This window comes from Canis aureus, chromosome 30 (genome assembly GCF_053574225.1).
Source record: "Canis aureus isolate CA01 chromosome 30, VMU_Caureus_v.1.0, whole genome shotgun sequence".
NCBI classification, from domain to species: domain Eukaryota; kingdom Metazoa; phylum Chordata; class Mammalia; order Carnivora; family Canidae; genus Canis; species Canis aureus.
The window spans coordinates 32,689,412-32,715,473 of record NC_135640.1 but is presented as its reverse complement, the minus strand read 5'-3'; the positions used below and the strand labels follow the sequence as shown (position 1 = coordinate 32,715,473).

At 50.7% G+C, this 26,062-nt stretch overlaps 1 protein-coding gene and 1 long non-coding RNA gene across 18 annotated transcripts in view; one reads left to right on the top strand and one right to left on the bottom strand.

Moving 5' to 3' along the window:
- LOC144301857 (uncharacterized) overlaps positions 1-22,906 on the top strand; it is a 60,256-nt gene extending 37,350 nt beyond the window's left edge. For 3 of the 14 annotated variants that reach the window (XR_013368752.1, XR_013368749.1, XR_013368750.1), the window contains 6 exons: positions 3,023-3,318; positions 4,533-6,028; positions 7,257-7,407; positions 8,212-8,285; positions 8,624-16,509; positions 17,498-22,904. This is a non-coding gene — a long non-coding RNA (uncharacterized LOC144301857). Of the gene's footprint in view, positions 1-3,022; positions 3,319-4,532; positions 6,029-7,256; positions 7,408-8,211; positions 8,286-8,623; positions 16,510-17,497 lie in introns of those variants that run through there. The other 11 variants (XR_013368745.1, XR_013368746.1, XR_013368747.1 and 8 more) reach the window with 7 other exon arrangements.
- Positions 1,937-25,635, bottom strand: IL10RB (interleukin 10 receptor subunit beta). Of its 4 annotated transcripts, none has more exons than XM_077879040.1 (7): positions 25,480-25,634; positions 24,044-24,167; positions 20,203-20,360; positions 17,798-17,964; positions 14,275-14,422; positions 8,630-8,784; positions 1,937-2,657 (listed from the first exon to the last, which is right to left on the bottom strand). In XM_077879040.1, the coding sequence occupies exons 1-7, from the start codon at positions 25,526-25,528 to the stop codon at positions 2,334-2,336; spliced, it is 1,125 nt and encodes a 374-aa protein (XP_077735166.1). In that variant the 5' UTR covers positions 25,529-25,634; the 3' UTR covers positions 1,937-2,333. The 4 variants fall into 4 exon arrangements, with proteins under 4 accessions (XP_077735166.1, XP_077735167.1, XP_077735169.1 ...); XM_077879041.1 differs by lacking the exon at positions 1,937-2,657 and adding an exon at positions 6,163-6,386 and having other exon boundaries at positions 25,480-25,635; XM_077879043.1 differs by lacking the exons at positions 1,937-2,657; positions 8,630-8,784 and adding an exon at positions 9,337-12,294 and having other exon boundaries at positions 25,480-25,635.
- Positions 25,636-26,062: the final 427 nt, after the last annotated feature.

Below are 26,062 nucleotides of genomic sequence, written 5' to 3'. Positions count from 1 at the left end.
GGGGTGGGGCAGAGAGAAAGGGAGAAGCAGACTCCCCATCGAGCAGGGAGCCTAACGCGCGGCTTGATCCCAGGACCCCAAGATCATGACCAGAGCTGAAGGCAGACGCTTAATGGACTGAGTCACCCAAGTGCCCCCTGCTCAGGGTTTTAGCTGCAAACATTAGAAACTGATTCCAGCTGATATAAGCAGAAAAGGAGTTTCTCAGGATGATATAGAGGAGCTCAGAGATTTCTCTGGAAGGGTTGGGGGAAACAGCCTCGGCGGGGACCCAGGCAGGAGCAATGTCCAAATCAGACCCAGGCTGGTGGGGACGTCACTGATGCTGGGGTGACCCCTGGCCGCTGGCCACTTCTCCCAGAACCCCTGCCTCTGCCGCTGCCACCCATCTCCTAAATCAAAGCTGGGCTGGAGCCAAGCTTGCGTGCCTATAGCCCAGCAGCGAAGGGGCTGGGAACCGAGCATGCAGCTTCTGGAGCCCCCAGAAAGAGGGAGGGGTTCACATTTGCAAAGTGGGAGATGCCTCAGTCACGTGAAGGAGATTCAGGTGCAAGGTGGGGAGGGGGGGCAAAAAGAATGCTGAGTGTCCAGAGCAGGGATGGACATGCTCCCTGATCCAGGTGCTCCCACAAGTAGAGCCCTTCTGTCACTGTACGTGTAGGGAGGGGAGCCTGCTCAACTGGGAATCACTTTCCCCCCTGTCTCGAGACTTAGCCCCCCGACTACAGATCTCTGGGGGCACTGAGAACCGAAAATATGGTGATCACTCCCTCACGGTGTTACTGACAATAATTGAAAAATACTGAAATGTAGGGGCCCCTGGGTGGCTCAGTGGGTGAGCATCTGCCTTCGGCTCAGGTCGTGATCTTGGGGTCGGGGGATCAAGTCCAGCATCTGGCTCCCCGTGGGGACCCTGTTTCTTCCTGTATGTCTCTGCTTCTCTCTCCATATCTCTCATGAATAAATAAATAAAATATTTAAAAAAATATGCTGAAATGTAAAATGAATGCAAGGAAGGTTGACCATTTGCTCATCTCCCTGCCCGGCTATCTGCTGCCCCGCCCATGATGGTTCATTTTAAAAGTCAAGTTATTCGAAGAAGTTATTTTTCCTGTTTGTGGCCTTTGACGAATGCTTTATTGGGCAATCTGGCACAGAGGAAGGGACATTTGTTGCTGACCTCAGTTTGTGGAGTTAAAGTCATACTCATGAGATTATGTTGCGTGTAACAGTGGCTACTATTAAAAAAAAAAAACAATGGCTACTATTTATTGAGTACCTACTGTATACAAGCACTGGGGGCAGCACTACTTTTTTTTTTTTTTTAAGATTTATTTATTTTAGAAAAGGGGGTGGGTGCACCTGGGTGGCTTAGTTGGTTAAGTGTCTGTCTTTGGCTCAGGGGGTGATCTTGGGGTCTTGGGATTGAAACCCACATTGGACCCCCCCCCCCACAGGGAGCCTGCTTCTCCCTCTGTCTCTGTCTCTTATGAATAAAAAAATAAAATCTTAAAAAAAAAAAAAAGAGGGGCATGCAAGGGGAGAGGGAGAGAAGAGAATCCTCAAGCAGACTCCCCATTGATCATGGAGCCCACGACCCTGAAGGGGTCAACCGCTTAGCTTACTGAGCCACCCAGGCTCCCCTGGGGGCAGCACTTTTTATGGAGTATGACTAATCTTTAAGTCTTTTCATCTCCACGTACAGATGAGGAAACGGCGGGGTCACAGGCTAGTAGGTATCTGAGGTGGAATTCAAGGCTTCCTAGACTGACAGGTCCCAGATGTCATTAGACCCTCACACCTGGTGCGGTTCCTGGTTGACAGCAGCAAGGGACTGAGGAATACCTGTAGAACGAATGGACACCAGCAATGGCAAACGAGAGCCTCATTCAATATCTGACAGTCATCCAAGTGTGGTTCCATTAATGCATGCATATTAAATAGAGAATAAAACTTTAATAGAGCACCAGCACGATATAAAACATATACAGGTAGCAAAATAAGTTCAGTCCAAGTATTCCTCCCTGAGAATCCAGAAAGCTTGCTGACCCCTTTAGAGTTGAGGTGGTTTTGGTGATCAGTCCATCAGCCGTCTGGTTGGATTTTATAGCATCTCAGTTTTTATTCCTCATTTTAGATATTTTTGTTTCTTCTAATTTAATTCAAAACTCGTTCCCTATATTAGTGTGCATCAGAAGCTGAAAATTATACTCCCAATGATCAACATATCTTTTTTTTTTCTTCTTTTTAAATCATTGAGGCCTTTTATAGAGCAGCAAATTCCCAACGTGGAGTATTTTTTTTTTTTTTTTTGCCAAGCCAGTCTTTAAAATCTAGCTCTGTGGTTGTTTAGACGTCCTGGAATCTGAGAGTTCTGGATTTGGGGTTTGCTCAGGGGGTGTCCCGCTCTGGTGACCCTCAGTGGCAGGTGAGAGAAGCAGGGGGGTGCTGCACCCCTGTGTGTTTGCTCCCTCCTTGGGGACCAGCTCGGAGGATCCCTGCCCAGACGGGGTCCCGGGAGTACAGCTGTTGCCGGAGCTCTGTCTGCTGCTTTCGGAGACTTGCGTAATGACACTCAGTTTGTCAAAGACTTCATTCTCATCAGAGGGCGGGAAGGAGAAAAACAGAAGGGTATTGTGATGAGGGTGACCCAAAAACTACGAGAGAGAGAGAAAGTTAATGATCAAAATTGTCCAAATTCTTTTTCTGGGCTTACACAGATTTTATACAAGACTCCTGGCTGGAGAGTGATGCTTTATTTACTTATTTATATTTTTAAATAAAAAAAAAAGATTTTATTTATTCATGAGAGACACAGAGAGAAAGAGAGAGGCAGAGACACAGGCAGAGGGAGCCTGATGTGGGACTCGATCCCTGGACCCCAGGATCATGACCTGAGCCGAAGGCAGATGCTCAACCACTGAGCCACCCAGGCGCCCCGAGAACGCTGGTTTAAAGCATGTGACAATCACAGCAGGAGAGTTCCTCAAAGATTTAAAAATAGAATTATCGCACGATGCAGGAATTTCACTTCCGAATATACACTCAGAAGAACCGAGAGCAGGGTCTCAAAGGAGGACTGGTACAGCCATGTGCACAGCAGTGTGATTTACGAAAGCCAGACGGCAGAAGCCGACCACATGCCCATCGACGCCGAAATGGATAAATAAAATGGGGTCCCTCCGTACAAGGGAAAATTCACTGAGCCTTAAAAAGGAATGAATTTCTGACACAGGCTACACGGATGAAGCTCGAGGAGGTCATGCTGGGTGGAATAAGCCAGACACAAAAGGACGAATGTCATATGATTCCACTCAGGTGAGGTCCCCAGAGGGGTCAAATTCATGGACAGAAAGTAGGATGGGGCTTGCGGGGGCTGCAGAGTGGGAAGTAGGAATTTCCTGTTGAATGGGGCCAGATTCCATTTGGGGTGATGAAAAAGTCCTGGAGATAGTGGTGAAGGTTGCCCAACAACGGGACCCAGTGTGAATTCACTTAATGACTCACAAATGGTCAAGATGGCAAATTTTATGTTCCGTGTATTTTACCACAGTTTCTTAAAATGCAACAACAGATCTGCACTTCAGACCACCCTCTCATGGTGAAATCAGGTCACCCTCTGATGGTTCCTCTTTTTTTTTTTTTTTAAAGAAAAATTTTAGAAAAGATTTTATGTGTTTATTTGAGAGAGAGGAGAGGGAGAGAGAGAGAGAGAGAGAGAGAGAAGCAGACTCCTTGCTAAGCACAGAGCCGCACGTGGGGCTTGATCTCCCAAGGACCCCAAGATCACGGCCTGAGCCAAAGAGAGACGCTCAACAGAATGAGCCACCTAGGTGTCCCTTTAAAGATTTTATTTATTTATTTGACAGAGAGAGAGAGAGAGAGAGAAAGAAGGAGAGAGGGAGGGAGAGAGAAAGCATGAGCAGTGGGGAGGGGCAGAGGGAGAAGAGAAGCGGCTCCCCGCCAAGCAGGGAGCCCCACATGGGGCTTGATCCTGGAACTCCAGGACCCTGACCCAAGCCAAAGGCAGTCGCCTAACTGGCTGGGCCACCCAGGCACCCCCTGATGGTTCCTCTTTTAAACCGGGAGAGAGATTTTTAGACCACTCCCAATGCTGTGGCACTAAAGCCTGAGTGTCGCTGCCTCTAGGCAGCAGCCTGGTGCGGGCATGGGATGAATGTGTCCTGGAGTAATGAACTGGATCTCCCGTGCGTCCTCAGGCTGAGTTAGGGGCCCGCTCTGGCGCTCGCCAGGCCCCGACGTGTCCCCGATTTCAGCTCTCAGCCCCGTGCTGCCCGCCCAGTCGGCGGCCGCGAGCCAGTGGCTACTAGCCGATTTACCCCACACACGGCTTGCGCTATGTTTCTGTGTAGAGCAGTTTATGGACACGGCCTTGTGGGTTTGTCTCTCCCAGGGCACGGGGCTGGCCCCGGGTGGGAACCCTGGTCTGACCAGTTGAGCCATGAGAGCTGCCCAGCTGTGTTTCCCAGAACATCTGCCAACTTCACATTTGCCATTTTTCCTCCTTGTAGGTCCACCTACGCTCTCTATCTTCAGGATGAGGTGGAGACGGTCCCAAGGCTCCGCAGGTTCCCCTCTCCCCTCCTCTGTTCACCTGTAGCTTCACGTCGGCCGGTCGGCTCCCCTCTTAACGTAATCTGCACACTCAGCCCTTTGATGCCACTTACTTGAAGCCACTGGCAGCCGCACTGCCCCTGGTGTCACCTCCCACCCCCTGGGTCTCGACCAGCTGATGGAAGCGAGGGGAGGGGCAGGCAAGAGGAATTATGTCCAGATTTCTGTTGCCCAAAGGAGGACATGGGTAGGGGGCAGGAGGAGCCTCCGCAGATCCTCGGATCCAGGGGATCTGTAAGATCGGACTAGAGCCACCCTTGATCCTCCCAGGAAAGGGCACAGGAAAGAAGAGCGGAGGAAGATGTGCTGAGTCTCAGGAATGCAAGGATCAGGCTGGTCTCTGGGTGGGACACCCTGAAACCCCATCTAGCTGTATTGGATAAACCCCCTGTGGCTTCAACTCAAAGTCTCCACCCCCACTAAGTCTCCCGAAATTCCTAACTATTCTCTGGCCGTGGTTAGTGGACCTTTTACATCATGCATCAGGCTGGAGGATTTCATGATGCAATGATCCCAGTCTGCATGGTTGCCTGGCACTCACTTCCTTCATCCTTCACTGCTCACCCCCCGCACCCCCCCCCCCAAGCACTTGCCCCATTTCTCAGGTCAATCACAGGGGCTGGCTCTGCAGGCAGGGCTGCAAAGTCTTCTAGCCTCACAGCAGGGGCTCCTTCCGAAGGCCCCCCCTTCACTACCCCCGCCCCGCCCGTCTCTGGCTTTGATTTGCCTGGCGACACGTAACCCCATCTGTCCTTTCCTGTCTGAGGGTCTCTGTGATGGCGAGCCAGAAACCGAAGTAGCAGGTGAATAGCTTTGCTTCCTGTTGGGTCTCTACTTACAAAACACCTTCTACCCGGGGCAATGGGCCCACCCCCCTTTGTTCTTCCTGCTTCTCCAGATCTCACAGAGGCCTCTTGGCCCATTCTGGTTCTGCTGTCTCAGTCACCACTCTTGATAGAAGGTTCTGGCCACTCTGAAACACCTGCCGGTGGTCATGGTCTCACTGTGGATGCTGTTTGGCCGAGACCAGCCCTCACGGTGGAGGTGCTTGTTCTGTAGCTTCCAGAACAGGAAGGGGGCTGGCCCGGCTCAGAGCAGAGTCCCAGAAGCTGTGCCATACAGAAGGGAGGGGCTGAGGCCAAGGGACTGTGTCCTTCCCGGGGACAGTCTCTGCCAGCTGACTGGATGGTCTGGGGACAAGGCCTGACACCAGCTGTCATGACAATGTGGTAACAGGACCAGAAGGGAAAGAAGTGGCGAGGCCTTGGTTGGGCAGATGTGCTTCAGAGCCTGAGAAACCCATGGCAGAGGGCATGCTGGACATCCTCTCCGAGGTACAGGACCGGCGAGCCTACCTCACCTCTCCTGATGCTGAGAACCAGCACCACGCCAGGTGAGCCTCCGTGGGTCTGGAGGCAGCATGTTCCACCCTTGCCAATGCAACTCCAGTGTGTTCACAGGGTGACACAGGACAGCTGCCAAGGGCAGGAAGGGGCCCTGCAGAAAGTAGAGGCTATGGAGCAAGCTGCCCTCGCCACATCCTGGGACCGGCTGGGGCAGGGGTACGCAGGCCCGGCATTATCTGCCAATGATGACACATTAACGGAACCCAATGGCCGTGAGCTGGCTGTGTGGCCTGGCAGGTCCCTGAGGGTCTGTGGTGGGAAAAGACGCTGGCTGGAGTGTACGGCAAATCCTCAAAGGAGAATCACAGGGCAGATCACTAGAGTTCTGGAGCTAGGCCAGGCCATCTGCGGCAGAGAATTATACCCTTTAAGAAGGTTCAAATAGCTCTTGGATGTGACAGGGACCCAGTAGAGATAGAGCCTGTGGCTACAGGACCCTGGGAGACCGTGCCACCCAGAAGGGACCACCACAAGGCCCAAGATTGGGCTCTTCGGGGACTCACAGGCAGGGGTTAATGGCTAGGCCGGTGGTCAGGGACCCCGAAGAAAGGGGGACTGGAGGGTCAGGAATGAGGAAGTCTGTGGGAGAGGCATGTGTTAGGGACCCACGGGAGCAGCCCCAAGTGTCTCTGTATCATTAAGAATGCCGAGACTGCCACAGGAGCCGGGGCCAGCGGAGCACACAATCCCTCAGACCTCAGTGGTGCCCACCAAGGCCCTCTAGGGCCGGGATGGCAAATCATCCCTGCAGCAGGTGTCAGCTCCAGCTGAGGTGCTCCGCTGCCCCTCGAAGTGTCACCGCCTCAGAATGTGACCTTACTTGGTGACGGCGTCTATACAGAGGTAACTTGGGTAAAGCACACTCATCAGGGTGGGCCTCCAATCCAATATGCCTGGTGTCCTTACAAGAAGAGGAAACTTGGACTTAGACACAGACACACACACACACACACACACACACACACACACAGAGGGCAGCATGTGAAGATGAAGGCAGGCACTGGGATGAGGGGTCTACAAGCCAAGGGACACCAAAGGGTGCCAGGAAAACTCCAGAAGCCGGGAGAGAGGCCGGGAGCAGATGCCCCCTCATAGCCTGAGAGGGAACCACCCTGCCCACACCCTTGATCTCAGACCTCTGGCCTCCAGAACTGAGAGATGACAAGCTGCAGACTGTTACAGAGGCGCTAACAAGCCAATACATCATTGTAATAGGTGACATCAGGCCAGACCAAGGGGCCCAATGACGGCCAGCATGGCCTGGAGTGGGCAACATGTCTCGGGGACCCACTGATGACACCACACACTGCACCACCCAGCAGCTGCCGGCCTGGAGGAGCAATGGAGTGACTGACTGGTAGTGCAGGTGAGGTGCCAGCCAGGAAATGGTGCCCTGTGAGAACGGGGGTGCTACCCTCCAGCACCCGGGGGCAATCTGGGAGCAAGGGCCAGTAGGAGATGCTGCATCCTCAATGCATAGCATACACGGGTTCAGGAACCAAGGGGTAGAAACAGGAGTGGCCCCGCTTACCCTCACTCCCCGTGACCCACTTGGGGAACCAGTGCTCCCTGCACACGCATCTTTAGGCTCTGGGAGTCTAGAGTGAGGTCAGCAAACTATGGTGAAGCCCAGGGACTCAGAAAGGTTTTCAGAGTTTTAAAGGATTCCGTCTAAGCGGCTGGAGAAGTGCCCTATAATATCTTGATTTTTGCTTCTTGGCCTGTGAAGCCTCAACTACTTGCTTCTCTGGCCCTTTAATTCAGGAAAGGTTTGCGGACCTCTGGTCTAGAGGGTTCCCAGAGGGAGAGCCTTTCTACCAGGGGGCACAGTGGGAGTCCTGGTAAACTTGAAGCTATGGTGGCCACCTCTTCATGTCAAGAGCCTAACTGGCAAGGAAGGGAGTCGTTGGGTGTCTCAGATGCTGATGGCAAGTGAAAAGTAGAGCAGCACAGGCCTCCAGTGCCCATGAGCAGAGACTCCGACTTCTCAGAGCAGAGGGCCTGGGTCACCCCAGCAGATGAGCAGTGGCTAGTCACGTGAGAGGGAGAGGGGCCTGCAGGGGGCCCAGCGGAGCCACGAGACCCTGAGTGTCACTTGTGTTCCTGGGACCAGCTGCAGAGGGGGGACTGGGGCCAGTCCCATTATCCTTTCTCTTGTAACTTCCCCCAGGAAGAGGGAACAACTTCAGTCTCAGAGGTCCCGCTCCAGCAGGTCCCTGTCGTCTAAGAGGTGTGGATGCTGAGGTGTGCCCCCCAGACCTCCTTTGGGAGGGAGGTTTTGGCCGCCCCAGCTGCCTGGGATGGGGGGTGTCACTGCTGGCAGCTGCCCCCCAGCTGAGTGCCTGTCACCTCTGACCACTCGGGGCTTCAGGGATGGAAGGTCCGAGAAAGAGGGCTTTGCCTCTTCCCTGCAGGCTGTTCTGTGACCATGGACTTCCTGATATGGGCGCCGGGGAGGGGTTGGGGACAGAGACGCATGCAGAAGGGTGTCATCCTCCAGGAAAGCCCGGCACCGTGTGGGATTAGCCGGCCCTTCCGATCAGGGTTTTCTGATCCGCGCCCGGCCCCCAACCCCGTCCTAGGCCTACCTCTTTCAGATGCTGAGGCAGACAGTTCCTGGGGGAGAAGACGTGCTTGGTCCTCTTGTACAGGCACCACAGCAGGGCGGAGCAGCCGAGCAGCAGGAGGGCCACGCACACCGAGGCTGCCAGGACGATGGCGACAGTCCAGGACGGGGCTGTGTCTGCGGGGACAACAGGAGGCCGCGTTAGGTCAGGTTCAGGTCAAGGACACGGCGGGGCACCTGACCTCAACACTGTCACCATCGCAATCCGGTGGGAGTCCCTGAAAACAGGGCTGGACGCTCATCTCAGAAGGGGTGAGGAGGAAGCATGGGGCACCTGCCCAAGGATCCAGGGCTTTCCAGCGAGTGTCACCCCTTCCCATCTTTTTCCAGCTTTGGTTTCTGGCACGACGGTGGACATATAATACGCAAGAATTGTGAGCTCTGAGCCGTGAGCCTCCCCATTCTGGAAAAGCCTCTTTGGCCCCGAAGCAGAAGAGGGGGACCCTGGAGCCCCAAGCAAACACATGCAGTGAAGTGTTTTGTGTTGCAATTGGCAGAAGCTCTTGGCACCACGGCTGCGTCCACGCCGTGGCACTTAGAGACCTGCCCGAGCTCCAGCGTGCCCTCCAGGGGCCTAAGGCCACGCTGCGGGCACGACCCAGCACCCACCCTGGGTCTCCCTCTGGAAGAACACAAGGCTGCCCAGAGAACGTTCGCCAACACCTGGCCTTCCTTTCTTAGCGCTTCTGTTATAAAGAGCTTATGGACTTTTTTTTTTTTTTTTAATTTTTATTTATTCATGATAGGCACACAGTGAGAGAGAGAGGCAGAGACACAGGCAGAGGGAGAAGCAGGCTCCATGCACCGGGAGCCTGACGTGGGATTCGATCCCGGATCTCCAGGATAGCGCCCTGGGCCAAAGGCAGGCGCCAAACCGCTGCGCCACCCAGGGATCCCTATAAAGAGCTTATGATGGCAAATCCTTCCCCCACCCCTTTGAGATGCGTAGGTATCTCCTAAAACCCAGGGCTGTCTTTCTTTGAAGTTGCAATCATCATGAAGGAGGGTCCCCGGCCCCCAGCTTTTGGTGGGGAAGGTGGAAGCCCAACTGGCCAAAGACCAGCTGGCCTTAGGCACCGATGGCCGAAGTACATGGACCCTGACCTACCTTCCAAGCTGCGTCTCCTGATCTGTCCCTTCCCTGGTTCTCTCTCCTCTTCTTCTTCTTCTTCTTCCTTTTTTTAGATTTTATTTTTTATTTATTCATGAGAGAGAGAGAGAGAGAGGCAGAGACACAGGCAGAGGGAGAAGCAGGCTCCATGCACGGAGCCTGATGTGGGACTCGATCTCGGGACTCCAGGATCACGCCCCGGACCAAAGGCAGGTGCCAAACCGCTGAGTCACCCAGGGATCCCCTCTCTCTCCATTTCTGATCCCTTGTTCTTCCTTTAAAACATCCGGGTCCCTCTTTGCCTCCTGCAGTCCTCACTGAATAAGATCTGCTGTGACCACTCTAACTAACATCCAGCTTTACCTCTGACCTGGGCGTCTGTGGTCCTGGCTCCCCTCATTCAGCCCCAGACGCCTCCTCCTGCTACCCCAGGGTCACCCACCCTCCCAGTGCCCGGCCACCGGCAGGCACCACCCGCCTGATTCAAACCTCAAGCATCTGGTGCTGAGAGTTGCCAAGCAAATGAACCCTGCTCTTCAAGGGCAAGTCATTTGAAAGGGAGTCATTTTATTTGCGGGGAAAATATTCATCCCTACTTGCACGGGGCAGACCAAAGCACGCTGGGGCGGTATCAGCTGCTGGTCCCCACCCCCCACTCCACTGTGCGTGGCCCACAGACACTCCTTAGATGTCTGAATAGTTAGGGTGTTTGCAGAGAGGGCAGGGGTTGGGACCCCCTTCCTCCCTCGTCACCCCACTGTGTCTCATTCGTGCCAGCAGTGGCCTCACCATCTTTCTGGCCCCGCGCCCTTGCTGAGCTCAGGGGAACTCTTCCCTGATCCCCTGTGAATTCTCACTCGCTTCGTTTGCTAGAATTGAGGAGCGGTGCCTTCCAGCCTCCACTTTGAGCCCGTCCAACCCAGACATGTCCTTTCTCAGTGAATGCAGGGTCATGTGGCGAGCCAGCCGTGCCGCAGGGGACAACAGGAGGCTGACCTGGGATCTGGTGTCCCAGCTCTTAGGGAAGCCCCAGGCTCCCACCTGTCCATCTGGCCTTCCATCTAATGTCTCAGCAGTTTGCTGTGGGGCACGAATCCGGATCCCTCCGTGAACACGGACTGAATGCTGCTGGCTGAGCCCCCTGAACTTGGCACCGTTGATGACACCGTGCTGGGCCCCTGGAGGGCAGCGCCTGGGTCCCTGTGACCCAGCCACGAAGTGTCAGCGTCATTTCCTTAAGGATGCTTCACAGGCACACCTGCTTGGTGGCCGGCAAATTCAAAGCATGCTTTTGTGACTTCCCCAGAGAGAGAAAGGGTAAGGACAGGTCACCAGTGCTTCACACAGGCCAAGAAGTGGGGGAGGATCCAGGAGTCGAAAGCCCCTCCAGAAAGCTCTCTCACTTGGGTACAGCTCCCCCTGACCACACATTCCAGGGGAATGCATCTCCCTGCTTCACCCTCGGGGAGATCGGGCCTGTGCTCAGCTGTGCATTGTATCCGCCTGCAGTAAATTACGGGAAAGGTAACCTACTCCATCCCTGTTCATTGACTAGCTGAGCGACTCTGGACAAGTTACTTGACCTCTCTGAACCTTCACTGCCCAGTCTGTAAGCAGGGCAGATCCTTAACAAGAGGCTCATGTTAAAATTTGTTGTGAGGTTTAAGTGAGGGAACTATGTTTAATCTTTTTTTATTTTTAAAAATTTATTCATGAGAGACACAGAGAGAGAGAGAGAGAGAGAGAGAGAGAGGCAGAGACATAGGCAGACTCCCTGTAGGGAGCCTGACGTGGGACTCGATCCTGGGACTCGATCCTGGGACTCCAGGATCACGCCCTGGGCCGAAGGCAGGTGCTAAACCGCTGAGCCACCCAGGGATCCCCAAGAGAGAACTATGTTTAAACAAACCTAAAGTGATGTTTGACAAAAGCAGGTTTTCAATGGGTTAGACTTTTCTAAAATGCTTGTGTTTTGTCATTCATGGGCAATCATTTGTAGCCACAAAATATTTGAGATATTTCTCTCATGAGTCAAATTGTAGGCCTCGAGGCTTGTCTCAGGACATAAACCTTTAAGAATACTCCACGGTGTGATTTTAAGGACGTCATTACGAATAACCATAATATCTAATGTACGTAGGGCTCACTGTGTGCCAGGCATTGTTCTGAGTCCTGCCACCCCCATGTGTGGTGACACCACCTTGCTCTCCTTATTTTTTTTTTAAAGATTTTATTTTTTTATGAGAGACACGAGAAAGAGAGAGAGAGAGAGAGACAGAGGCAGAGACAAAGGCTGAGGGAGAAGGAGGCTCCATGCAGGGAGCCCAATGTGGGACTCGATCCCGGGTCTCCAGGATCACACCCCGGGCTGAAGGCAGCGCTAAACTGCTGAGCCACCGTGGCTGCCCATTGCTCACCCTATTTTGCAGATGAGACGGCTGAGGCACAGAGCAGTCTAGGACTCGTCCCATGTCCTGTGTTATGTTAATGGAGGAAGGACAGGACACTGGATGATCCTGAAATACATTCAAGGTTTTGGGAAAGCAGGTGACAGGTGTTTAGAGGAAAGAAGGATGATTCTTTTTTAAAGATTTTGTTTATTTATTTTAGAGAAAGACAGAGAGTGGTGCAAGCATGTGAGCAAGGAGGGGCAGAAGGTGAGGGAGAGAGATAATCTGAAGCAGCCTCTGCACTGAGCACAGAGCTCAATGCAGGCTGAGCCTCATGCATGACCTTGAGATCATGATGTGAATGGAAACCAAGAGTCGGACACCCAACCGACTGAGCCTACCCAGGCGCCCCAAAAGAAGGATAATTCTAAGACCAGATATTCTAGTGACTCAAGCAGGATGGGGGCTCCCAAGGTACAGAATTCTGATTCAAGTAAAAATGATTCAAGAGAGGAACAGAATGAGAAAAAACATCGAGAAGCTCTGTAGAAATAACATGTGGCCTAGAAAGTAACTTGCAGCCCACGAAGGAAGGGGTTATTGTTATTTAAAGACATTGCAGAGGGACACCTGGGTGGCTCAGTCATTGAGCATCTGCCTTTGGCTCAGGTCATGATCCCGGGGTCCTGGGATCGAGTCCTACATCGGGTTCCCCGCAGGGAGCCTGTTTCTCCCTCTGCCTGTGTCTCTGCCTCTCTCTGTGTGTCTCTTATGAATAAATAAATAAAATCTTTAAAAAAGAAAGGCATTGCAGAGAGGCTCAGCTGGCTCAGACCCTCAGACTGAGGGAGAAGGACACAGGCAGTTCACTAGCGCACTGACCTTGGCCTTACCGATGGGAGGCCCCAACTGGGGGTGGGGGAGTGCGCGGAGAGAAACAGCAAATGCCAGAGAAATCACCCCAGGGAGACAGCAGCAGGCCTTTCATTTTCTATGTGGCTCTGTGGCCCTGAGAAAACTTGCTGCTGCCATTGCCGAAGGGCTTTGGAGGACACCGCAAAGATCATTGGCCTGGGAGCCGTGAAAGCATCCTGGGTTAAGGCAAACAATTTGTGCGTTTACAGCAACGAGATTAAAAAAACTACAGGCCAATGAGCTTGATGTTGATCTCCGGAAAAAATGACAAACAACCCAGAATGGATAATTATGTGGTTATCAACACTTGGAAACAATAAGGATGATAACTCAAAGCAATTTTAGGGCACCCAGAAGGAAGTTGCTCAAACCGGCTGCCTTTCCTCTTCCGGACAAGAGTGATTTGTTGCTAAATTATGGCACACAATGGGCTGGTTTTTCCCCAGGCTGCGTTCCTTAGAATGCTAATCCTCAAAAAAAGGTGTAGACAAACCAAATGCGCTAAAAGTGCTCAAATACAGGGCTCTTATTTTGAGAAATGCCCATAAATCATCATGAACGCAGTGAGATGACACTGCACTTGGCAGTGGGTTTTTTTTTTTTTCATTAAAAAAAATACTTTATTTATTTGAGAGAGAGAGCAAGAGAGAGAGCATAAGCAGGGGGAGGGGCAGAGGGAGAGGGAGAAGGAGATGCGGGACTGGATCCTAGGGCCCTGAGATCATGACCTGAGCCAAAGGCAGACACTTACCCGACTGAGGCACCCAGGCGCCCTCAACGATGTCTTTAAATAATAAAGAGGCCTGTTGTTTGTGTGCAGACATCCAGGCCACAAGTTTGGATCACCCTGTATGCAAATGCGATGTGTCTGTATGTAAATGATCACAAGTGTCCGGGCCCAAGGTACTCTTCCCCCCTTCTCTCCCTCCTTCTTTAAGATCTGTGAGCCACTGCGTTGAGGTCCTGGAGGCCGTGACAAATAGCCCTTGCGGGGGACAGTGCTCGAAGCATCTACACTCTTCCTCATGTGTCTGAAGAGGCTGGAGACATGCACCCCGGGAAGGGGAGGCACTCTGAACTGGATGTGTTCCAGTCTGAGGAACCTGCGGATGCAAACACCTCGAGGGGGTCTATAAAGCTATCTGAAGGGCTCAGGGGAAGCGGAATTAGATGCTCCATCCGGACACTCACCATCATTGGCTGTTTGCTCACAGACAGGCTTGCTCCATTCCCCAGTTTTGTTCCGTTCGGGAAGAAACCCTTGAACTCGAACGCAGTAAGTTGTCCACGGCTCCAGATCTCGGAGGACCTCAAAGTCATACTGACAGGTAATCGGCCACTAGGAATGAAGCCAAAAATAAAAACATGCCGCAGCAGTGATGGGACACCATCTTCTTCCCCCCTCCCATGCTCAGCAGTTATCATCTTTACCTTGGGCTCAAAACAGGAAGAGGAAGGAAGCAGGTGTTGCTCCCCGTTCATGTCGGGGGAGCCCTGGGAGCATTTTAAGGCCTGGGGCAAGGACTGACTGGTCCTGACAAACCACTTCGTTTACTGGATTCTCTAGTTTAGATGCCATACAAACCATCCTACTCACTTTCTCTCTCTCTATTTTTTAAGATTTTATTTATTCATGAGAGACACACAGGGAGGTAGAGGCAGAGACATAGGCAGAGGAGGAAGCAGGCTTCCTGAGCCTGATGCAGGACTCGATCCCAGGACCCCAGGATCATAACCTGAGCCGGAGGCAGATGCTCAACCACTGAGCCACCCAGAGGCCCCCATGTGCTTTTCCTTCTAAGAGCAGGTTTCTGACCTTAGGGGCCCAGGGTTCTCTTTAGAATTGCTCCTCCACTGGAGCACCTGAAATGCCCTCGTCAGGCAGCCCGGCTCCTCTGGGAGGCACACTGTGCTTCTTGTGGGGCCTCCCTGACTTGGCTTAGTATGAGCATAGGGTATCCTCACTGACGATATATTCCTGAATTTGGGAAACTAAAAGTTTCCAGCAAAATAAAGGGCCAGAAGAGTATATGTCACCCACATTTCCATCTTGGTTATATTTCCTGATAGAAGGGTCCTATTTAAAATGTGTTACATGAATAGGAACTTCAATAGAAAGTGAGCACAGACTCTTTTTTTTAACTTCAGCAATTTGTTCTTTTTTTGGGGGGCGGGGCGGTGCTGGGTTTGTTGACAACTTGTCTCTATTCCTTCATTGTAGGAGAAAGCCAAGCTTATTGACAAGGATTGGGTTGTACCACTGAATACGCAAAGAATATGGTACAACTTCCAATAATTAAAAATAATTGGAATGGCTCTTGTTTCTACGTATCCACTACCCCTAAAACCTTGCAATGCTATTTTTTCAGAGATTGAACTCAGACCTGACCCATAGTGACAAGCAGGGAAGGACAGACATGAAGAGCCTCCCTGCTCAAGTTCCCTCTGATTGCTTTTTCCTGCCATCTTTGACACCTGGGCAATTTCTGGTTTTGTCTGCTCACTTTCTCCCATCGGGACGAAACAGAATTTCGCGAAGTCTTTTTTTATGCTATGAGTTTAGGGACCTAATACGGCAGCCTTTTAACATAGCATTCTAAAGATGTACTTATTCATTTGAGAGAGAGAGAGTGAGCACGAGTGGCAGTGGGAGGCAAGATCCCACAACCCTGAGATCGTGACCTGAGCCAAAATCAAGAGTTGGACACTTAACTGACTGAGCCAGCCAGGCTCCCTTCACACTGCATTAGTTCTAAAAAAGGAACCATACTGTCTTATGTCTATTGCCGAGGGAGCTCATTGCGGTCCCTTTTATGAGGGACCACTGACCCCATGCCTCCCAAAGGCCCCACCTCCTAACACCTTCACACTGGGTATTGCGTTTCAGCATGTGAATTTGGTGGGAGACATAAATGGTCAGTCTAGGGCATGTATAAACCTGTCCTGGCGACACTACAGATACCCAGGAGGACCTGGGATGCAGGAGGCCTTTCTGACACGTGGGGTGTCACACCAAAGGCAGAAGTGACAGGAAAAATGTGCAACCAGATGTCTATTCTGTGGGCACATTCTGGATGAGAAGCTAAGCTGGGTGTTTATTTCACGCTTGGTGCAGGAGGCACTCAGGCATGGCAGCTGTGGAAACTGAGCCTTCATAAAAGTAGGATGTGAAGTCCTGGAGTGGGTTGGCCCTGTCAGACCTTTGTTACCCCAGAGCTTCACAGAGATGCCTGCATTTGATAAGTGACCGTAAAACTCATTTTCCTATATTGCTTTCTAGGCACACATCTCCCGGGGGCTTGACTATAAGTGAAATCATCTATTCTGTCAAGAAGGCCAATATTCTGCATCATTTCATGATCATAAAAACCAAGAGTTTTTTTGAGGAAAAATCAACTTGAGATTTTGAGAGCCTGTGCCGTATGCGTATGTACATATAAATTTAATTCCATAATTCCTAAGACAACACACACAGGTGACCCTTGTCTCCCGAACTCATGAGAATTAAGCAACAGGACCAACATCTAATAGAGAGGAGATAACATATATGTAACCTAACTTACACAACATATGTCAGTGAGTTAGGAGCACAAATGGCCTTCAGCTAGGAAGTGCTGAGTGTAAGAACAGAGCCTAACCAAGGATGAATGAAAATAGCCTTATTATGTCTACATAAGGGGAAGGAAAAACCCCATGTATCCACCATACACATTATTCAGGTAACAGGGCAAGTTTAGTCTTTTCATTAAGTCATCAAACTCTCTCAAATCCTGTGAAGTAGGTAATTATCTCCACTTTATTAATGAAGTGGGTTATTTTTAAAAGATTTTATTTATTTGAGAAAGAGAGAGAGAGAGAGCGAGCGAGCGCGAGCGCAACCAGGGGGAGGGGCAGAGGGAGAGGGAGAGAATCTCAAGTGGATTCTGTGCTGGTTGTGGAGCCCAATGTGGGGCTTGATCCCACAATCCTGAGATCATGACCTGAGCTGAAATCAAGAGTTGGGACACTTAATTGATTGGGCCACCCCGCCAACACCTGGCACCCCATGAAGTGGGTTATTATGCCCGTCTTGCAGACACGAGGAGGTGGAGGTTGAGAATATGACTAGAGTCCCAGTAGCAGGGGCAACCTTCCAACTGGGTCAATCTCTTAGCTCACGTTTTTAAAGGAACCATCCCCTGAAGAGGAGGAGAGCAAGAATGAAAAGTGGGGTCAGACAGGTAAAATGTGACACTGTTCATCTAGCGTCTGGGGGTGGGGCTGTCCTGAGTGTGGACTTGACTATCCTATGGTGTACACGGGGCATGGGGGTTCATACCATAGAACAGCAGTCATGCAGAATGTCACCTGATTCAGCTGACTCTGACTTCCGCCAGCCAACTGCTGAGTCAGTGCTACCTTCCTTCTCCTGCAGCTTCCTTTCAGGCCTGCTCTCACTGTGTGAGCACCCTACCATCTGTAGTCTCAAGTCTGCTCTACAAATTCCCCCTGGGACCTGGGAAGCATGGCCAGATACAAGGCATCCCTCAAACTGGGAAGCTTCTGGCACTCAGAGAACCTAGCCTCAGATCCTCTGGACTATAAGGTACTACCATCTTGCAAGACCCTGACTGGATGGCCTCCTACCTCTTTTCTCCATAGTCAGGGGCTTAGATTAACACTAGACAGAGAAGGGGAACCTATGTCTGAAATGCATGGGATTTGCCAGGCTTACCTTTTCATCAGAGCCATTTTTCCAATATTGCACATTATAAGCCCACGAGTTATAAATATTTCTCATGGTCCACGTTTCAGGTTCATTCTCAATTTTAGGGGCTAAGAAACGCAGATGGAGAGAGTTAGCAAGTGCTTCTACTTGCATTCCAGGTGGTCCAATCATGGCTAAGAGGAAGAGAACAAAGCAAAAGGGCAGTCAAAAATCACATTTTAAAAACATCGTCATTTTATTTTTCATAACTGTGCAGACCAACTGGTCTACTGAAGGATGTAAGATTCCTCTTTGATGTAAGATTGCTTTGATGTGGCCAAGGGGGGGTAGTTGCATTTTGTTTCTTAACAAAATCTGGTAGCCTTTTGTTTTAGTAATCAAGTTTAGTCCATTTATGTTTATTGTCTTTCTGACATATTTGTAATTATTCCAACTATATTATTTTGTTTTTTCTACAAAGACTTTTTTTTTTTTTTTGGTTTGTTCCTTTCTTCTTTTTTCTTTCTATTGGGTTGAATTTTCTTTATTTCCTTTGCTGGGTTGGAAGCTACAGATGGTAACTTCTACTATTTTTAGTGCCTAACATACATAGTTAATCATACGGATTTCCAATAGAGTCTGAAGCTGTTCTGTCCAAATGCTCTTTTACTGGATATTTATGTGGCTAACCCCTTCACTTCATTTGGGTCTCTGTTCAAATGTCACCTCCTCAGGGAGACTCTTTTACCACCCTATGTAAAGAGCAGCTCCCAACACAACCTGCCCCAGTACCCTGCTTTATTTTCTGGGGAACCACAGTCACATCTATCATAAAATATATATCTATTTGTTTATTTGTCTTCCCCCATTACAGTGTATGCTTCATGACAGCTGGGATTTTGTTTCGCTATTACAGCTTCTGCACTAAGAATGTGCCTGACATATAGTAGGCGCTCAGTAATAGTTGTACAATGGATAATAAGTATCTCTGGATGACGGTGCTATTCAAGTTATATCCTGTATTCTTTTTTTTTTTTGAGGCTATCAATGGGCCTGTTTCCAGGATTTTACCCTGTTTTTAATATGCTGGTAGCTAAAAACAAGATAAGAAAACTTACTACATATCTTTTCAAAACAAGTATAAACAAATTCTTTCTGATATCTTTCCTGTCATATAAAGTCCAAGAGGTAAGTACTCAAAGTAGGGGGAGTTGTTGCTAAGAGCATGGGTGCAGGGGCCTGGCTCAGAATCCTTGCTGGGCCACCCCTTATCTGTGTGACCTTCAGGCAAGCTGCTTATCTATTCTGTATGAATTTCTAAAGGGAACTTCCACAGATGGGCCCCAATAGGGAACTGGAACCAGTCAGGACCTGGTAAGTCAGTGAACAATTACAGGGGCAGAAACCTGAACTATGTTTTGGAAACTTGACTACTGTCAAGCTGCTTGTGTTTTTTTTTTGTTTGTTTTTTTTTTTTTTATAAGTGTTGACTTTTCTTAGTTTTTTAAAGATCCCTAGAAAAAAGATCATATTACTTTGATAATTTCTGACTCCAGAAATAAGAGTTTTGGTGCCCAAGCCTGGGACAGAATTGGGAGAGAGTGGAAGGGCATCCTAGCTGCATTCCTAACCAGGGAGGGTGAAATTGTGGGAGCCATGGGGGTCCAGAGCAGGTGGCGGTATAAAGACCCCACTCTGAGTAGACTCGATCCTTCCAAATTTCTCTGGGGCTACTCCTTGAAAGGCTGCACCTGAGCCTTGTTAATGAGGTTCCTGTCACCCCCTATCCTCTTGCTGTCTCAACTGCTATAAGGTCGCTTCATTAGTTTCCAATTCCCGATGTTCTAATTATGTTCACCTCATAACCCCTGGTGAGTCCCCCGCCAGATCTAACCTGGGGTCATTTTTTTTTTTTTTTATGCTTACCAGCCAGCCTGACCCAATGCATCTGCCATTAGCCAAATCCAGTGCTCTGTCCTTCCTTCTGGCCAAGCTGGCCATCTGCGTCTGGTCTTCGAGTAACCTTTATTTGATACCTGTCTCGAATAACCTTTATTCTTCTATCTGTCATGTCACATTTCCTGACGTCCTAACTCCAAACTGACTTCCTCCCAGAAAATGTACTACATTAATCCTTCCCGTTCTTCTCATTGACAACACTGGCCTTAACTCATTCTATAGCCACCAGGCATTAACGTTGATAGATTTATATTTAATTATCATATTGACTTTATGGCTATCCCTTCCTGTCTCTCCCACAAACCTCTTTTGGGTCATAGATCTCATTATTATATTTCCTAACCCCCTTCTGCAAGGCCACCCACCCACTCTGTGGGGGCTCAAAGAATTCCCTCCGACAGGCTACCTCCTGGGGAAAGAAAACCAAGGCATGATGATGGCATGACAATGAAATGGAAAACAAAGTGGCTTACTGTCATCCACAGGACAAAAGGTGATGTTTACCCAGTCAGAATGCTCATCTGCAAACTCAGCCCTGACTCTCAGGGTGTGATCACCATACTTGGAAAGACTTGAGAAATCACATTCCGTGAAGGCAGTACTTGTGCATAGATCCTGGAATTTCCTATAACTGTAAAATCAGAAAAAAACATGAAAGTTCTCACTCCAGTCCACTCTGGGGCTGACCAGCGCTTTATTAATCCCCACTACCAAAGGGTGATGGAGGATAACGCGAGAAAAATACACCAAATTCTTCATCATCAGTTTTGATGAACAGCAAGCTTATTTTTTTGTATGAGCATTTCCCAAACTGTGCCCCACGGGACTTCAGTGATCCCTGAGATATCATAAGTCACGTCAAAAATAATCTCTCCCAGGATGCCTGGGTGGCTCAATGGTTGAGCATCTGCCATTGGCTGGGGTCGTGATCTCGGGGTCCTGGGACTGAGTCCCACATCGGGCTCCCCACAGGGAGCCTGCTTCTCCCTCTGCCTATGTCTCTGCCTCTCTCTGTGTGTCTCTCATGAATAAATAAAATCTTTAAAATTAAAAAAAAATCTGTCCCCTGGTCAAACGATCTGGGGCAGAAACTAGGTTCAACGTAAAGAGGTGTCTGTCTTCACAACAGAACTCCCTCAGTGACTTTCACAGCTTTAATGAGCTGTGTGCTTCTCCAACACGGGGCTGGGTCTTCGATATATTTGACCAAGAAAGCTTCCCTCCTTGATTCTGCAATTTATAGAAGCACAGGGACACAGTTTGTGAGTATTGCTATACATGAATTAGCCCAAATAAGCCTATTATAGGAATTTCAAACAACATCCTACAAATCACTACAGCTGCTATTACTAGGGAAAAACTATAAAATGATTCATCTGTCTACAGATTTGTTGCATATGATTGCTTTAAAACACAGCTTGAGCCCTGAAGGGAGAAGCGTGGTAGAAGCATGAAGCTTATAGAGGAAAACACTGTCTGGGAAGAGCCACCAGGTGCATGTGACCTCGAGATGTCACAGCCACCGGAGGATGTGTAATCAGCTCCACCTGACCCGAGGAAACCCAGTCTCCTGTCTTGGAAGATGTGAGGATTTTGTCTGGCTGGTTCCTCTGTGTCCCTTCCTCCAATGTGGCTGTCCTCAGAGGGGACAACCAAGGTGACAGTGATAAAAACAGTCAGAGCCCACTTGTCCAGCACATAGGTGTCAGGCAGGGCAAGAAGTGTTTCATCTGTATTATGTCCCTGAATTTTCACAGCCCACGAGGGCAGGACGGAGACTGCTCCTACTCCATAGATGAGGTGCAGGGATGGAGAACCTAAGAAACTTGCCCAGTGGATCTTGGATCAGCTTGACGTCTGGGCTCACGGTCTTGGGCACCACCATACACCTGGCCACATTCTAGGCGATACCCACAAGTTCTTGCTAAAAGTACGTAGAGGTCGGGACGCCTGGGTGGCTCAGTGGTTGAGCGCCTGCCTTGGGCCTAGGGTGTGATCCTGGAGACCCGGGATCGAGTCCCACGTTGGGCTCCCTGCATGGAGCCTGCTTCTCTCTATGTTTCTCTCTCTCTCTCTCTCTCTCTCTGTGTCTCTCATGAATAAATAAACAAAATCTTAAGAAAAAATAAAAGTACGTAGAGGTCATCGGGCTCAGCCTATCCTATAATCTGCTCGTTTCACTTACTATACCACAAACACTTCGCCAGTCAACTCTTCATGGGCTGCCTGACATCCCATCATTTGGAGACTCCAGGGGTCAGTGCATTAAGGGGGCTTTTTCACATGTGGCCACTTCCTTCATTTAAACTAATGCATCATCAACTGGCTGGAACATGGAGTATTTCAAAAGTTGTTTTGCAATAACTTCTCTTTTATCAAGTCATTTTTATTGCATTTAAAAATATTTTCCTCCCCGTGAAATAGGTAATATAACCCATTCTCCATATTTACATCTCATTTTCAAAGATGTTTCCAGGGCACCTGGGGGGCTCAGTCGGTTAAGTGTCTGCCTTGGGCTCAGGTCATGATCCTAGGGTCCTGGGATCAAGCCCTGCTTTGGGCTCCCTGCTCAGTGGGGTGTCTGCTTCTCCCTCTCCCTCTCCCCTCTGCTCATGTGCTCACACACATGTGTGTGCACACTTTCTATCAAATAAACTAAATATTTTTTTAAAAAAACCAACAAAGATGTTTCCACATTCAAATCACCAACTCATCCTCCAAAGTACCCCTCCTCTGGTCACCCTTACCCAGCACACACGTATGGGAGAGTTTGTACACACAACCTCTCAAGCTGAATTCTTTTTGTTTTTTTTCTAAGATTTTGTTTATTCATTCATGAGACACACACAGAGAGAGAGGCAGAGATATAGGCAGAGGGAGAAGCAGGCTCCCTGTTGGGAGTGGAAACAGTCATGAAATTATCAAACCAATCAGGGGTAGAAAATACACGCAGGGAAAGATGAGTGGCACAACAATCCTTCCTAAATCCTTGAGAAAACAGACAAAACTGGACTGAGGACTGTAGGTCGGATGAAAGCACTGCACCAATGTCGAGGCTGCCAACCTTGATGGCTGCAGGTGGTGATATAAAAGGTTACCCTCACTCTTAGGAAATTCATGATGAAAATTTAAGGGGCAAAGGGCATGACTTAAGACAGAGAAAGAGGAAGAAAGAAAGTGTGGTAATCTTAAAAATTGGTGAATGTGGACATAAGTGATTTGGAAGTTCTTTGCATTGTACTTGAAACCTTAAAGTGTTCTGTTAGCTGCAAATTACTTCGAACAAAGGAGCTCCCCAAAAAGTGAACAAAGGCTATCTTACTCATCTTCCTACTTCTTCCCTGCCTTAGCAGGCCTGGGCTATGTCTACAAAAGAAATTTGGAGGAGGAGGAGTGTGGGATTAATGGGTTCTAGGGACCTGTGCTTCCTCCTGCTTCATCAAAGGGACTATCTTTGCACATTTCTGGGTCATATTGGAAGCAGGTGTGTCGGCTCATCACCCTTTGGCCTCCTGCTGCTATTTGCACTTGGCGTAAAGGTGTGTCACCTGCAGTCTAGCCTGTGGCGTATGATGGCAAGCTGCTGAGGGAGGGCCGGCAGAGGGAAAAATCGACCAGCAGGGCAGGTACTGGGCGGTCAGAGCACCGCTGAGATAATTGTCTTGGTGATACTCACCCTTCCTTCATTAGCCTCTGCTGCTTTCAGAGGCTAGAGCTTTTCGGAACCAGCAGCTAGCTGTTTTACTTTCAAGCCACAGAGTAGCTGAGCACCCACCATGCAAATTATCTGCACCTCACTGCATGGCGAGGTTCTGTCATAATCTGTTGGAGGGGATGGGTGGCTGGATGGCAAGGGCCTTCCTGTTTTGCATACCTCAGTCTTCCTGGATGGCTTCCACTTGCAAATTGTTGACTTCTAGCAATACTGCTCTAATAAGTGGAGATGATATCAGTGACATTTTTTCTCTTAAAAAAACATCAATTGTGACAAATCCCATATGCTCATAGGGCAACAGGCTACCACTAGGGCCAATGACATCCATGCTCACACGAGTAAATGTCTGTATCTACTGGTGGCCCTGTGATGGTCAAATGCTGAACCATCACAACAAACAAAAAGCAAGAAAGAGTTGATGTATCTCTTTTCAGAGAAGAGAACTTTCACAAGAATTTTCCACACAGAAAGAAAAAGGCCAGCAGGGAGGTTCCCTAGGAGTTGTCATGATCATGCAGGTGACAGCAGTCAGGCTCTCTCCTCTGGTCCAGCTCAGTGACCAGCTCAGGGCCCTTCTGCCAAGAGCATCCCAGACTCACCTTTGGTACTGGGCTGTGAAAGTCAGAGTCCCTTTGGGAAAAGCAGGCAACTCCCACTGGAGAATGTTCTTGAAATTAACTGACTTCATTCTGACGTTTTTAGGAGGTGGCACCAGCCCTAATGCTGTTAAAAAAAAAAAAAAAAAAGTTGGCATCCTTGCTCCTTAAAACCAGTTGCAGAAGTAAATGACCGTACCCAACACATGGGTCTCCCCTATGGTTCCACGTCTTCAGATAGGCATGTGGGTGAGGGGAAACGAGACATACATTAGCTGTACTCTCTGGATTTTATCTGAAGAACTGCCAGGGGGCGCTGGGGGGTCAGGGTGGGGCAGAGAGCAAGAGGTGGGGACAGTTGGGGGTGACCTGGATTTGGGTGGTGGGAAAAAGGTGTGAGGGTGTGGGTAGATGGATTTTAGATGTATTTCCAGAGGTATAGACTCTAGACTTTCTGTCTACATTTGGTATGGAGAGATTAATATTCATTCCCGGCTTAGGCACCTGATGTCCTGATTGGCACTGGGGGCAAAGACACCAAAAGTCTTATTTTAGCTGCGTTAGCTTGGAGATACTAGAGAGATAGACCTGCAGGAATGTCCCAGACAGCTGGAGAAAGGAGCCTGGTGCACAGAGGAGAGATCTGGGCTAGAGATAGAAATCACTTTTAAACTTTTTATTTTTTTATTTTTTTTATTTTTTTTTTAAACTTTTTATTTTTAAAGATTTTATTTATTTATTCATGAGAGACACACAGAGAGAGGCAGAGACCTAGACAGAGGGAGAAAAGCAGGCTCCCTGCAGGGAGCCTGAGGCTGGATGGACCCCAGGATCCCGGGGATCACAGCCACTGAGCCACCCAGGCATCCCCATTTTCAATATAAAATATCAAGCATACCCCAAAGCAGAGTGAAGAGTAGGATAAACCACTGGCCCCTCTTGCAACCGGTGCCAAGGGAGACTCACAGTGAGTCACGGCCTGTACTATGGTACTCCAGGCCAGGGTTCTGCTGGTATCCCCTACAGGGCCGGCGCGGGGCGGGGGATGGGGGGGCAAGATCTGGCAGGGCTGGAGGATCCGGGGTGCAGACAGGCTGAGAGGCGGGAGGAGGGCCGGGAGAGTGCGGCGTCCTGGAAGGAGCCCAGGTCATCAGCAAGGAAGGAGGGAGGGGCCCGCTGCTGTCTGAAGCCGGGGAGGACACTCGGAGGAGGGCTGAAAAGGTTTCGGTGGCTTTAGAGCCCCGAAGCCACAGAGCTGGGGGGCGGAGAGGCAGAGCTCGGATGCCGGGGCGCTGAGGCTGAAAGGGAGGCTCCGGGGGCCGCGCCGGCGCCCGCACTCCCGGGGCGCCTGGGGTCCGCTCGGGGGGCGCCGCCCGCGGCGCGGCTCGGCCTCCAGCTCCCCAGCGCGGCCGGGAGCCCCCTCCCCGCGGACCCCTCACCTGACATCAGGAGGCAGCCGCCCAGCAAGCTCCGCAGGCTCCGCCGCATGGCCGCGCCGGGAGCCGGCGGGGGGCGCTCGGGGGCGCTCGGGGGCCGCGGCAGCCGCCAGGCAAGCGCCCCCGTGCCGGCTCCCCGAGGCGCCGGCCGACCTTCCAGCTCCGCGCCCGGGCCGCTTCCGGGTGCCGGAGGGCGGGGCCAGACGAGGCCACGCCCCCACAGAGACCCCGCCCCCGCCGAGGCCCCGCCTCCACAGAGGCTCTCGCCGAGACCCCGTCTCCGCCAAGGCCCCGCCCCCACAGAGACCCCGCCCCCGCCGAGGCCCCGCCTCCACAGAGGCTCTCGCCGAGACCCCGTCTCCGCCAAGGCCCCGCCCCCACAGAGACCCCGCCCCCGCCGAGGCCCCGCCTCCACAGAGGCTCTCGCCGAGACCCCGTCTCCGCCAAGGCCCCGCCCCCACAGAGACCCCGCCCCCGCCGAGGCCCCGCCTCCACAGAGGCTCTCGCCGAGACCCCGTCTCCGCCAAGGCCCCGCCCCCACAGAGACCCCGCCCCCCGCCGAGGCCCCGCCTCCACAGAGGCTCTC

Excerpts from the sequence above, each read along its gene's own strand:
- IL10RB (XM_077879040.1), bottom strand. The coding sequence starts at position 25,528 with ATGCGGCGGAGCCTGCGGAGCTTGCTGGGCGGCTGCCTCCTGATGTCA. Across the intron at positions 24,168-25,479 it reads CGGCTGCCTCCTGATGTCAG|CATTAGGGCTGGTGCCACCT; the intron begins GTGAGGGGTCCG and ends TTTTTTTAACAG. Across the intron at positions 17,965-20,202 it reads CTTTTGTCCTGTGGATGACA|CCATGATTGGACCACCTGGA; the intron begins GTAAGCCACTTT and ends TCTTCCTCTTAG.